Genomic DNA, 15,536 nt, shown 5'->3' on the forward strand with positions numbered 1-15,536 from the left:
CAAATTATGATTCCACTCATAGGTGGGGTTTAAGAAACAAAACAAATGAACATAGGGGAAGGGAAGGAAAAATAAGACAAAAACAGTGATAAGATAAATAAGAAAAATAAGATAAAAACCATAAGAGACTCTTAAATGCAGAGAACTAACTGAGGGTTGCTGGAGAGGAGGTGGGGGGGATGGGCTAAATGGGTGATGGGCGTTAAGGAGGGGACTTATTGGGATGAGCGCTGGGGGTTATATGTAAGTGATGAATCTCAATTTAGACTCTTGAAACTAATACTACAGTAGTTGTTCATTAACTTGAACTTAAATACATACATACTTAAAAATAGTAATAAATACCCAAAAAAGACAAAAAGCAGAAATCACCCTCCTACCCCCGTTTTCTAACCAGCCCGTGAATAGCTAACCCCACTTGTAAATATCTGGAGCAAAAAAGTATTCCAGGCTGAGGAAATAGGGAGTAAACAAGACCTGAGGCCAGAGTTCTTTTGATATATTGGAGAAAATGCAAATGTTGGAGCAAAGACAGTGACCGGAAATGGTGTTAGAGAGAGGCCAGATCTTGGAGGGCTCCTGAGTCTTGGGGAGGAATCCATATTCATGATAAATGTGGTGGGAGACCATCAGGGAATTTTGAGCAGGGGTGGGGGACAAGACCTGATCTGTAGTTTTTAGAAGTTCACTAAGCAAGATGATGTAAAATAGGCTCTAAGAGGACAAGAATGGCAGCTGGCAGGCCAGTTAGGGGGCTATCCTAGGATTTCCGGTGAGAAACAAATAGGACTTGGAGGAGAGCAAATATGTGGGAAATGGAGTAATCTCAGACTCTCCTGTCAATTTAGAGACGCCTGTAGGCAGTAATTAGCTACCTAACAATGGAATGAAGAAATAGCTCCAGAAAGCGGTTTCTTTGCTCAAATTCATGACTCAGCTTTTCTTTCTTTGAAACTTTCCCCCTGCATGTCAAAACCACGTGATCACTGTCCCTCAACGTGGCAAGTCCATGTTTGGAATAAGTGAAGTAATTTTGCAACTTAGAAAATACAGCAAAGGAAGTGTGGCATACAAGTAGTACATTTCATGGAGATTTCAAACCTGATTGCATCTAATAATTGTTGTTAATAGTGTGAATTATCTACTTGGTATATTTCCTTCAGACTCTCTGTCAACACGATTTTATGACTTTTGAAACATCAGGCCAGAGAGTAATTTTGTTTTTTTTAATTATTAACTGTCCATCCTTTCAGTAACGCCCTCTCCATGCACATCCTTATTTCTTTGTATATTCTTTAGACCAGGCACGATTGAGAAGTTGAAAGGGAGAGACTCTGTCAAACTCATTAATTTTCTGTGGTGTTTGAATAAGTGGGTTGGCCCCTTAAGCAGATTGCGCAGTATTGCTTTTCAGATCGAGGGCTTTCTGTCAGAATGCACCACGTCTCAAAGGAGCAGAGAGCTGCCGAGCTTTTGGGCTGTGCCTTCGGAATGTAATTTGTTTGTTCAACAAAGCGTGGCAACTAAAACCAATAGCATTGTTTGTTGTTTGGTCTTTCTTATTAGACCCTGTTGTAAAGCTCCGAGGAACGTAGAATGCTAAAATGAATTGAAATGCACTTTCATTTCCCCCTAGATCTTTTTGAACGCAGAGAAAATCCGGCTGGGGAATCTACCGACCGGCTCTTTCTCATCGTCTTCACCCAGCTCCTCAAATTCTCGGCAGGCAGTGTACGAACTGTGTGTCTGCCCCAATGGCAAACTTTACCTTTCTCCAGCGGGACTAGGTTCCACTTGTCAGTCCAGTAGCAGCATCTGCTTGTGGAGCTGAAGTGACTGATTTCTCCTCACACCAGAATAGCCTTTTGTTCCCGTCCGTCTGCTTCACAGTTCTGCTCGGTTTCCCTTGTGATCAGTCCAGAGCTTCTTCGAATGGTCCACAGAGCAACTTGTTCCCATGCAAGCAGGGATTCGCTGCCACCTTCTCTTGTGATTTACTGTACTGCTCAACGCAGAGAGTGTGGGTGACAAAACAGTGGAAAAAAATCACCTTCCACGGGAAAACTGGATCATAACTTTTGCTCAAAAGGGAGAAAAACATAGGTGCCTTTGCTACATGAAGTGAAGCACACAGTTTTAGATTTTTGCAGGACCTGGATATGAACTGCACACATACACATTACATAGATGAAATTCTCAGTATCCAATGGCAAGATGAGATGGTTGACCCTGTCAGAAAACTAATTCGACAGTCTGAAAGCACAATTTTCCAATCATCTTTTTGGATGTAAACTTTTATCCCCGAATTTTAAAATTTTGAAGCATTATATAATGCTTGCTTTACTAAAAATTAAATTCGATACATGATTTTTAACAAAACGAAACAAAACAAGACAGAACCCCACCTTGAGTTTTATTTGTTTCTTTGAATTCAGTGTGTTGTTACTCTTTGTCTACTAAGTCTAGAATTTTGTACATTAGGTAATTTTGAAAGCACTCAGCAATATAATCTTTACAGAATTAACAAAATGCCATTATACTGTCATTTGTCAGATCTGAATGGCCTTATATAGTATTTACTTGGCTTTTGCATGTGACGTATTTGCTTTTAACGAAACATCTAATTTATTCCGATATAAAATAGGATTAAGAGAGATCTACTGATGGTATGGAATCCATAGATTTTTTTTTTAATTCACCTGCTATCTTTTACACTAGGTTCTCATAGTACAACTCTTTGTTTTCTCCACTCCCTTTAAATTTGACTCTGACTGCTAAAATTCAACCATATCCTCTAAATAAATTAATACTAATGTGATGCATTATGCCGAGAATGGGTTCACTTTCCATTGGAATATAACCTTCAGAATTATATCTATGTATTCTTTTTTATTGGAGATTAAGATTTAAGGATGGTCGAAAGTAAATTATAACTCCCTGCTTAAACAGTAAAAACTATAAATGTTAACAAATATGTTGAAAATGTGTTTACTCCATTATATTCCTATTTTAAGGAATTTGGTTGTGTTTCCTTTCAGCTCTTAACATTTGGTTACCTTTATTAGACTGTTAAGCTACCCTGGCATCAGAAATCCTAGCTCCTTCCATTCTCCACTGCTTATTTTTGTAAAGTAGCACGAATAAATAACTCCAGAATAATGCAGATTTGTTGCTCACAGCACTCCTTAACTGGAATTCTTGAAACTTACAGAATCCAAGAATGTAAAATTGTATTTAAGTCTTTCCTATTATGGGAAGATGAGTTGATTAAGGTAAGTCTTTAATTTTCACATGTCAATCAATTTCCTTTTCCCCCATGCACCCGATAGCAGGCGTGTGCAAGCTTCATTCAGGGCTCTGTGACTGTAGATCCTTTGGAAGTCAGGCCTCCACGGCAGCAAAGTGGGGATGGGACCCTGCTGAATAATTTAGCAAAAGTAGGAAAAATTAGGTGATGTAAGCAACAAACTGAACCATTTGGCCAGAATACATACATACCCTTGTTTGGATAACCTAACCTACTGAATGCTTGAAAAAGCTCCATTTTACTAAAATGCATTCTGTACTCAGCAAAAAGTCAGAAAGCTAGCGCACTTTTATCACTTTTTACAATAGAACTTGACTTGTGCTTAGAAGTTATTATAGAAAACTCAAATTCCTATTGAAGTAAGCACTATGCAGTTGCTTACAAAGTCCTATCATAACGTAAGAGTTCAACTTCTGTAAATGAAAACATTAGAATTTAATATGAGAAATTCTCATGCTGGGTTAGCCAAGTACACGAAGTATATAACACAAGAAGTTTTGAGAAATCATGGGTGCTAATCACTGTGTTATGGACCTTTTAGGAAAACACTGTGCATTAATTTGGACATATTCAAGTTCTAAACATCCCTCAATTAAAACAATTAGAAAGTTTTTTTAGTCAAATGGTAACAATTCTTTTGATTAGTAATTAGCGCTGTTTCTAATCTCAGCTCTGTCCTCTACTGATCAGTGAGCTGATTTAGGCGGTCTGGGGATATCTCCAGACTCCAGTTTACTCAACTATACGACAAAAGTACTGAGTCAAATGGTCTCTTGAGATTCCTTCCAGCTCTAGCATGTTCTAATTCCAAGAGCAAAAATTTTAGGAGGTGGAAGGGCCGCTGAAATGTAAAATTATATGTCATAAGAGGAGAAAAAAGGAAAGAGAATGAGGAGACAAACGGTATAAAATCCAATTCCAGTGACGGGCTGTCCAATTTCACATTCAAATAGGTTATGAAATGGTATAGACACAATTTGAAATACATGTTAAGAGATTTAGACTAGGTCTGAATGATGTAAAAATATCTGTTTGATTTAGTACAAAAAATTGTGATACAGATGGCTTTTCCTATCCAACACTGAGTGGTTGGTTTAAATTACTCGACTGGCTGTTTTAGATTCCTGAAAATCTAAGTATAGACTCAGCCTCAGAGTTTGAGTTTCTATTGAAGGCATAGACGATTGCTCCTAAAAGTCCTTCATTTCCTCATAAATGAAGGCTTGGTTCTTTCCTATTACAGAGTTTCTTTAACTGCAGACTAAACAGATTCATCATATTTCTCCAATAGCATTTTTTTATATGACAACACATATAAATATAGTGCAGTTTACTCAGATGCAGGTTTCATCTTTCCTAAATTTAACTCGGAAAAAAATAATTCCTTTAAGGTGTCCCACATAGATAACAAACTCTGTTATCCTGGATAAGGCAGGAAGAGAAGAAGGGAGGAAGGCAGGCCCACAGGCAGGGAGTATACAAGGAAAGAAAGGGATTGACAGTATTCCTAGCATTAAAATTTTTAGCTGGGAATGAATAAACAGCAAGTATTTGAGCTCTGATTCTGGGGCGGTTGAAAGGAGAGAAGCAAAGAAGACACACTATTCTTTGTTCTTTTAGAATATTTAAATGAGACACGCTCAAAAAAATATACTTCCAGATTTCCTGTTTCTTTTGCTCAACCTCTCTAAAATTTCTACCCTGTACTTCTTGGTCCTATCCCCCCCCCCTTATTTTATTAGGAACCACAAGCTTGATAGTTTGGTACATAATTATTTATTGAAGGATTTAAGATCAATCTATACTTCGACTTTTACACTAATCAGGAAATCTTAGATTTCAGTCCCCCAAATCTCTGAAAACGGAGCCTGGAGTTTGAGTTCTAGTTCTGCCCTTATCTACTCAAGAAAGGTACTTAAGGAATGTGCTTCGTTATCTCAGCCACAGTTTACTTACCTGTGAGAGTGGTACAGACAACTAGAAGTTTCCTTTGGTTACTTTCATCTCTAAATTTCACTGATTCACTCAAGAAGAGACTCAGCAATCTTGAGTTCAGTAGCATCGTCTAAACTAGCATTAGTGATCTTCTCTACCTTAACATGTTGGTTGTAAACGTTAAAATGCGGATCTTTCCAGCACCCTGCTCCTTAATCCTTTTTCTATATTCTTTCTTGCTCTTACCTTGTGGACACTAATGTCTCTTTTAGAAATAATGCTTCATTGACAGGCTTCAGTACTATGGTTGACATTAAATATATGAAAGAGAATATATTTGGGTCTCATTAACAATGACTGTTTAGGAAATTCATAGAGATATTTACCAAATATTAATACTCTATTGGTCATTCTGTTCCTACTTTATCCCCATCAGACTAAAAAGCACTGGTCTTCTGAAGAAAAGGTAATTTGATCACCAAAGTCAGTTGCTGAATTTGTATAACCATTCAAATTTGCTGCATATTTTACCCTCTGAATTACTCAATTGGACTGTGCCTCATTTCATAAAACTGGCATTGGATGCAATAAAAACTCCTCATGGATTGTGTCACTGCAAACATGGAATCTCTGTGTGAAGCAGCAGTTGGGAGAAGACTGGAGAGTGTTTAATGCATTTAAGTGCTATATTTTATAACAGTGTCAGTATCCTAATATTAAATTATTAAAATAGCTGAAGATATTTATTGGCCAAATTTTCTATACAGCCATCAAAGCCAAATTCACATTTGAGTTACTTAAGAGTAAGGCCTTACCTTATTCTTCCAGCAGCTTTGGTCTAATTCGAATTGTTCATGTGACCATATTTAAAAGATACCTGGAGAACGTATTTTCTCTATGTAGTAGTATATGATAGTAATGTATATTGCATATATTGCATAATATCATTATCACAAAGTAAAATGATATTGTATTTTTATTCTTTTAAAATAATCATAAACTAATGAATGACCTCATTGAACACTGTTATTCATATTGTTTTATACTGCAGTTCATTAGTTATCTAAATATCAAAGACCAAAGACTGGGATTTCTATTGTATTTAGCTCTGTAACCCTGCTGCTTCTACTAATTTATTCAAATGAATAGGAGGGCTTATAATTATAACATGAGGCAGTAAACATCCTCCGTGCAGGATTCTGAGCTGTAGATCATTAATTACCGTTGTGGTTTTGGAAGGAAAATTTTGTTAGTATAGTCCACTTACCTTTTATACATGCATAATAAGCTCCTTGATACTCATAAGACCAGTATATAAAGACTATATCCTAAAATGGGCACCGGATGGATTTACTCAGCGGAGTTTCAACTTTCATTGCTTGGTAAAAATTCTTTGGAGAATGTAATTAATTTGAAATACTTTCAGAACCAGAGGGCTATTTTTTAAGTGTTGATTGAAGCAGTTCCACTCTTTGAGAAAGTCAATGAAAAACATGAAAGGAAATGAGGTATAATGAACTGTGATCATTTATGTTTTTGCAGTCTTAATACCTCATTTGTCTGAATATTTATAAATAAGAGCCAAACAGGGTTGAAGATGTGCAAGGACATTCGCTAACAATGGAGATACATAATTTCAAGTTTGAGTGTCTCGTTATTTATACAATTCTTTAAACCAGGTTCACTACTCATTTATTTTGTTTTGTAATTTTCATGTAAATGTTTTCTTGTATATATAGATATATGAAAAATGGAACTATTTTCTTACACATACTATGCAATATGTTTGTAAAATTGCAATATTACCAAAATACAAAAGCTGTGCTTTTGTACTCTATCTTGCTTTATGTAAAATCAATCTTTTTCTATTTCAATGGACTACCTGTCCCATAAACTGTAGATAACCTATCTATTCAAAAATCAGTCTATTGTATCTTTTGTTTAGTTTGGGGTGGATTGGGTTCTATTTCTTTTGGGAGAAAACGCACCAGTTTGGCAGTTGGAAACTTTGTTTTCCTCAAAAAATGAGACCTTTGAAGCATGCAATGAGCTCATATAATTTAAGATCTCTCCTGTAATACTTGTATTTTGTCCTGATTTTGGTGCTACTGTGTAACCATGATTAAACGTGATAGTCAAAACAAAGAGGATCAAAACTTACATGCTATCATTTATTTAACTGAAAAAAAAAGTTTGAAGAGGAGGGATGTGGGTATTGTAGTGATTAGAGACCTTTTTCAATTATGTGTTTTAGATACCAATTCTAGTAAGACATATGCTTTTCAAATTTTACTTTAATCTGTATATTTATACTTGATAAAGATGCTTCCCTTATGAAAAATTGAGCATATTGTTCTTCTTAAACATATGCCCAGTGAAACTAGAGGAATCACATTGATTTAAAATTCTTGGTCACTACATTTTACCAAACGATTAACTAATAGTTCATCCCTTCTGCAATCTCCATGATATGATTCTGGGGCTAAGATTAAACGAATTGCTATTTGCTCAAATATACATCCCTACACAGACCCATATCATTACACATAAATACATACACGTGCAATGGCAAGTGTGTGTATATATATATATATATATATATATACACACACACACACACACATATATATACACATATATATACATATACTTATGTATATGTGTGTATTTTTTTCCTCGGTTTCAATAAGAAATATTACTTTCTATGAAAGTGAGATATATGGTAATGAAAAATCTTGCTATTATAGTAATCACTAGTGATTTTAAATATGTTCTTCCAGTTAAAAAGTATTCTAACTCAAAAAAGGAATAACTTGAAATTATTGAAAATATAAATTGCCCCTCTGGTGTTTTGTTATTTAAAGAAATAGCATTGATACTAAAAGGAGAAAGATTGTCTCATAAAGATTTAATTGCACCTTACAAATACATACTATGCTTTTTCTCAGAACTAGCCCAGTCCACTCATTTTTTTGTTTCTCGTGGTGGATATAAATTTTAAAGATAAGATAAATACATTGGCTTGGCACAGAAAGCATGTTATGTCACAATTAAATATTAGAACAATTACATTTACAGATTATTTTAACTGATCTAATCAGGTTTTATAGGTAGTGATCACTTAGTTTCCAATATATCACTTGTTACCAGAAAGAATATCAGATTTCTTATAACATAGAGTCAACACTTAAAACAGAATAAAAATGAAATTAAAGCCACAGAGAAGAATGAAGGAACAAAAAGGTTGATCGTTAAAATAAAACTAGTTAATATGTTGAATGTTAAGCTTATATTTAAGTTTCCTGAAAGTCAATATTTAAAAGGAAATGGTATAGAATATGTCATTAGAGAAAAATAAGTATGTCGCTTCACAATGTATAAACATTTCCTATGTTAACTCTAAAGAATCTTCTGGCCTAGGTATTTATCCATGGGCCAATAAAGAAAACACAATGCTTAAAAGAAATCATTTCATTTAAAAATTTGTCCTCTATTCACTATTAATAGTTATACAATATAAGATGCTATAGGATCAGAGTGTTACAAAGCATGAGAATTTCAATTGATTCATAATTATTATTCATTAAGACCTGAATAAATTACCCCAAATGTATACAAATTATACAAAATGTGTAAGATGTCAAATATAAATGGAATAGATCCAAAGCATGTGAGATCTTGCCAGATATTTTTGAAAATATATAGTTTTTCTTATTATGCAATTGTTACGTGTCATATAGCAGTGTCTATAAATGAGTTTGGTTTATAATGCAGGAAAGTGACAGTTTGAAAAGTACTGTAGATGAAAAGTCTTGGTAAAATTTCATACCATTTGAATTTTATGAATATGGTGAACTCAGTATTTTCTTGATGTTTACAACTTACCAGAAGATTCTGAATTCATTGGCCACCACACCTAAGGGCTTTTGGACATCTGTAGAAAGTTACCTATTGTTCTTACGATTAATTAAGGAAATATAAAGCCAAAGAAAGACATACCCCAAATTCTAGAGAGATATAATACTTTGTGTCCTCGGGTCAATCTCACTACCCAATTGGATTTTACAGATCGTCTTGAATTTATAGCTGACTTAATGGCATTTCAGTATATTATGAATGTATAGCACATTATACTGAAGTCGCTGTTTAAAGGTGATCTGAAAGCCCAGAAAAAAAATAAATTTAATAAGTTATGGCTTTAGAGCAGAGCACCATAATATAACAAATTTAAATTCATTAAATAATAACTGAAATTTCAAAGTAAAATATTAAAATATAAGTTTCCTTTTACATATCATCTTTTGACATCTACAAATGACTTATTTTTACTGTGATCCATTATCCAACTTGAAGCAGTGCAGTCCTTACAAGTAAATGGGTTTGATTTTTAAAAAAGGAGCATCAGTAAAGTAGAAGTAAAAAAAAAAAATCAGATTCTAATTCCTGTATTGCTCTGTCATTCAATAATCTGCATACATCTAATCTAAGCAAGAGGTTTAAACTTCATTTGTGATTGCACATGGATTCACCTTGCATGCCAACTCTGACCAACTCTGAAAGGGGCTATCAGTATGGGACGCTGTACTGAGAATGGTTCCAGAACAAAGTTGAAGCTCTCCAGGAAGAGCAACATGATCATTTATAATGTCAGGGGTTCTGGAGTGATTGATTAATTTCAGTACATCTGCCCTATTTTAGCAGTGAAATGATTTTCAAGTTCTTTCAACTCGACACTAGGCTTCAGTTTCCTAAATTGTAAAATAAAGACGTTAAATACAAACTACTTTTAAATGCATCAATATCACCTTAATATGCTTTATGGTTTTAAAGGGTTTAATTCTGTGCTATATAAGATTTACTTTTACTCTAATGTGGCAGTATAACCTATAAAGCAATGTACTGAAATGAAACGAATAAGGAATAGAGGTGGCAGTTGTCAAGCATTTGATGAATTATAGTCCGTTCTGTAATTCAAAGTCCACAATGGAATTGCCTGAGTTATGTAAATGATCTGGGCTCTGGATAACAATTTTACGTGACAGTCTACTGTTCAAAGATAGAAGTAAGTTAACTAAGATGGGTTAAGCTATATTGTTCATTGTACACTGAATTAAGACACTTAATTAACGTTACTTCTTCAATTATAATCTCACCTCTTTTTTGGATTAAATTTAATTACTCCCAGTTTTATAGACAAGAAAGTTGTATTTCAGAGAAGTTAAGTAAATCAACTATTATACTTTTTATGTTTAGTTGATTTTAATGCATTCATTTGCTCATTTATTTAATAAATGATAACAAGTACCTACATATGTCAGGCACTATTTTACTAGTCTAGGAATTGGTAAACAAATAGTAGCCAACCAACCAGAGATAGAAAAGGCCCTGACTCTTGTGGAGCTTCTGGATTGGCAAGGAAATGTGGACCACAAATAGTACAAAAATAAATAAGATTATCTCATAAAATGAAAAGTTCTAGGAAGAAAATAAGCAAAGAGTGACAGGGTGAGTCTCACTCTTTATAATAAGCACTTGAAGAAAAAGAATAACCTTGTAATTTCAAGTCACAAAGGGCTTTCTTTATAACATTATATGGTGATCTGGGGTAGAATGTGGCCAACCCAACCACCTGAATACAAGGATGTCAATTAGGAAAATTGTCATAACAAGTTAATTAGGAAGTAAGTATCAAGATTTCAGTAGACTGGGTGGCTCAGTTGGTTGAGCATTGGACTCAAGATGTAGGCTCAGGTCATGATCCTAGGGTCATGGGATTGAGCTCCACATAGGGCTCCACACTGAGAGTGAAGCCTGCTTAAGATTCTCTCCCTCTCCCTCCTCACATACTCTCTCTAAAAAATTCAAGAATAAATATTCACAGCAATTTTTCAATCTATAGTAGAATTCAAAGTCATAAACTGATATCATGGCTTAGGTCATAATTGCATGTAAGGTTTCATGTTTTAGCATCAGACATCCTCTCTTTTAACACAGACCATTATTGCTGTTGATTTTATGTCCTGATTACATGTGGAAAATTATGCTTCTTCCTGTGTGAGTGTGATGCTTTACCAAGTATCAACAAAAATTATTTTACTATGAAATATCTCCCCTTCAAAAAATAAATCTCAGAATGCTAATGATAAAAAATAAAATCCTCGATGTACTGAAAAAAAAAATTAATTCATAATGTAACCACCTTCTACCGGGAGGCCATATTTACTCTGGATTGTAGCCCTTACAAAACGCTTGAAGCTTCAACGTTGCTCATATTACATCAAATGACTTATTAGTTGTTTTTCCTCTTCATGTGTCTATTAGAAGAAGTCAGCTATAAAATCGACCTGAGTATTATCACAAAATATATCCCAAGCTAAAGCAATTTTGTCTCCCTCTCTGAGACTCATCTATTGAGTCAAGTGACAAGATTCTTACTATTCCTGAAGTTTTAATGATTGAATAATAGATTATCAGCTTTGTGTCTTGAATTATTCTAAAGGCATTTGACAAATACTTATCATGGAAAACACTGAATTACAAATATACGCCTTGGTCATTTGCCCCTAAGGAAAAGTAGAATTATATGAAGAGAGGGGTTTGGGTAAGTTATTCTTTTTACTTAGGCATCCTAAGATTTTGTGTTGTTACAATGTCCCCAGAATAGTCCAATAAATCTTTATGCCAACCATAATGACTGGCCTAAAAGCAATGCGGTATTTGAAAGCTCCAACATTCAATTTTCAAAGTTTTAATACATAAAGAGTATACAGCTCAAGTCATTTCTTTAAATATGGCTTCTTATTATGCGGTATGGTTATCTTAGCATAGTTAGCATAAGAAAATGCATGGTGATAAATACTTGCTAATTAGAACACTTAAAACAAAAACAATCAAATCAGAGGACTAGTATCTAATATTAGCAACTTAGAGTAACCATCATTTGCATTACAATAACTTTTTTTTTCTAGGATAAATCATTTCAGTTTGGAGCACACTTACTGTCAATGTTGATACTAAAAATAGATTCGAAGGCTCTGACTGATCCATCAACTTCCCCACACTGCTTAAAAAAAGCCCAAATGACCTACCCTGTTTTCACCACCCCCTAAATGGGTAAAGACAAATAGACACAAATACCTTATAGACTTGTAAAATCCATACATATTTCTAAAGTTGTCCTTAGATGTTATTTCATAATCTAGTTTAAGCAAAGGGTTTTTTTTTAATAGTGGCCCAAGGTAATCCCTGGTCCATATTTGTGTCGTGATCAGGAAAATTAAATGATCTTTTATCCTACTAAAGATCAGGAAACGGAATATAAATCTAATGGAGTCTCTTCAGCCTCAACTTTATCTTTCTTTCTCTGTTTTTGTCCTGTATTTAAAATCAGTATCTTAATCCACATTTAGAAAATGCTTCTATATGATTGTACTCTACTTTCTAAATTCCTAAAAGTTGAAATAAGATTGATCTAGTTGAGTTACCATGATAATGTGATAAATGCAAAAACTGTTAAAATCTTTCATAGCATAAAAGTTACTGGAATAAACTCTACAAAACAACATACAAGATAAGCTTGAGCACTATTTGAACATGGCTACTTTGTATAAAACGTATAGTTTTTTACCTAGTTTAGCCATCTACTTTCAAATTTAAGATGCTGCACTGAAAATGTCAAAGAAAATTGTCATTTTATCTGCAACAATGTGTTAAATTGTCCTGCTCTGGTGGGGAAATATATTTAATCCATTCCGTGTAACGGCAACAACTTGATATGAATTCTCAGGAAATGGTTTTAGTTTCTGTCCTACCATGCCTCTAAATTCTATGATGGTGTGTAAATGGATCCTGAAAGGGAATTCAGATGTCTGCTTAACCTAAGAGCAGTGATCAGTCATTGCCCATAAAACATAATGTGTTCAAAAGGTGAATGAATGATAAGAACTATATTTTGAAAATTAAAGTGAAATTGATATATAAAAAATAGTCAAAGATTAAAGGCAATTATTCTCATTAAAATGCATCATTTGTATTAAACTCAAAGCCATTATTTACAAACATGATTCCCTCCATGATGACTTCAACACACTGAATAATATATTGAGAAAATAAAAGACACATAATATCCTTCAAGTGATGCAATTTCCACAGGCTTAGCTTCTCAGTCCATGGTGTCTGGATTAGTCTGGTTTTTCATAACCTCAGAAAAGAAGAATCATCTCAAAAAATAAACAGAAGGAAAAGTACATGGCTTAAAGTATTAATTACTCACTGTTTGACTAGGTTAGCATTTCTGAATCTGAAGATGTATTTAAGCTAGTAATAATCTGGTACCTACAAGTTTTCATTTAATTCCCTGCACTTTTCCCCAAATACATTTATCAAATAGATTAAGATATAACTGGGACACTTTTCTTTACCCAAGGAATTCAACAAAATGATCTTAACCTAAACACCCAAATTCACTATTTGCAAACAGGAACATCTGCAACAAAAGAAGCTGCTTTTCAAAATAAAAGACTGGATTTTCCTAATATAAAAGTGTTACTGGGCAAAAATTTTAAGCAGAATTCACTTAGTAATTGCTTGACTATGGAAAATTCAATTAGCTGCATCTCATTTTTATCCTACACTAACAAAGACATGCTCTATTTTATTTGAAAATTGGGCCACTCGAATAAATTCAGTTATGAGACTTTTCACAGAAATGACCTTATGATTATTCAATGTATAGGAAATTCTTCATAACGCGATTATGCTTACCCCAAATATATGTAATCTAACATGCACACCTTTAGTTTCCTTTGGGTAATTTGGGAGTTATATGTCAACTCTTCACAAAAATGCATGAAAGTCCTTGTATATTTTTCCATGATTACTAGCCTTGTTTGCAGAAAAACATGTTCTCTACCTTAAGAGTGTGCTGGAATCACATCTTTTTTTTCTTGGTTTTGAGGTTTTTGGGTTTATTTTTGCCTCCTGTTTTAAAATCTTACCTATTTTTAGGTATTATGAATTTTTAATTTTTACTCCTATATAGTACATTTTATGCTTTTTAAAAGGCTGAAAGTTTTATACCTAAAGAAAAAAATAATCGCCATATATTTCGGATAACAAGAGGAAAGAATGAATTTTGACCACATAACTTCACTTTCTGAGACAATATAATATATATCAGTTTAGCTAATATCCCTATATAATTTTAAGATGTATAAGCATATCTTCCAAAAATGTAATCTTGTACATTTTAATTTTAAAATATAACTTCAGTCAAATTATTTTTATAATAAAATATTTACATTCCAATAAAATTTCTAAATAGTGTATTATATCCTTTTATAAATTAGTTTTATTGGCATTATTTAAAAATACATGCAATATATTGTAAAAATTTTAAATGCATATTCACTGGTTTTTTTAAAGTAAATATAAATAAAAGTATTTAGTACAAATTTTGGTCAAATGTGATAAGTGTGTGTCATTAGAACAAAGGCTTTGCCATTATAACAACATCATTTATTTTAGGAAGAAACGTCTCTGGGAAAATAGTGGTAAATAAATATTATTATAAAGATCGAGACCTCTAATAAAGTGAATCTTAGATTAAAATAGTTACTCAGAAGATAAACTGATCCTTTATTTTTTCTATGATAATATGCCTTTTATTCTTCATGGGTAGAGGATATTCTACAAATATGCACTTTCTTCAATTAATTTTTCTGTACAAAATCAGCCTGTGGAAATAGGCGATATTCACCTAAAACCAGACTAGGATAGAAGTCTCTTAATGCAGACATATCACACTGAATTGGTGTCTTCAAATGTATGTTTCATTACACACCGGTTCCACAAAATATAAGCAAGGGGGTAAAACAAAAAAAGTCACATGGACAAAACAGAAGTGAACAAGAAAAACCATGAGAACGACTGGACAAGTAAAGTCATACAATTTTTTTTACTTAAAGATTAATACATGTTGAATAACTTCAACGTGGAGACACATTTTGCAATGTCTCCCAGTTACTGAAGCAGAGAACCTTTTTTAACAGAGAGTAGCATACTGAACCATATCTTTGGAAATGCTGCTCTAGGTTTTTCGGCAAGGAGCTATATTGTTACCTGAGATTTCACTTACATAAATTCTCCATGCCATTGTGTAAAGAAATGCTTTCAAATCACCTGTCTATCGAATATTCAGATAGCAATATTTTTTAAATAAAAATTTTCTAATTTACCCCAAGAATTTCCCTTTTGTTTTATTTATGCTATCACTTTGAATTCGATTCTCTTACCT

General features: G+C 33.5%; 1 protein-coding gene across 6 annotated transcripts in view; it reads left to right on the forward strand.

Annotated features, from left to right (window-relative positions):
- Nucleotides 1-7,387, forward strand: part of SGCZ (sarcoglycan zeta) — a 1,125,109-nt gene extending 1,117,722 nt beyond the window's left edge. For all 6 annotated transcript variants that reach the window (XM_040490100.1, XM_040490103.1, XM_040490099.1 and 3 more), the window contains one exon: nucleotides 1,637-7,387. In XM_040490100.1, the coding sequence (XP_040346034.1) occupies nucleotides 1,637-1,831 (195 nt within the window). In that variant the 3' untranslated portion in view covers nucleotides 1,832-7,387. The remainder of the gene's footprint in view (nucleotides 1-1,636) is intronic.
- The last annotated feature ends 8,149 nt before the right edge of the window (nucleotides 7,388-15,536 follow it).

The sequence above is a fragment of the Herpailurus yagouaroundi genome, unplaced genomic scaffold, assembly GCF_014898765.1.
Source record: "Herpailurus yagouaroundi ecotype Mexico unplaced genomic scaffold, PumYag 181, whole genome shotgun sequence".
Classification (NCBI taxonomy): domain Eukaryota; kingdom Metazoa; phylum Chordata; class Mammalia; order Carnivora; family Felidae; genus Herpailurus; species Herpailurus yagouaroundi.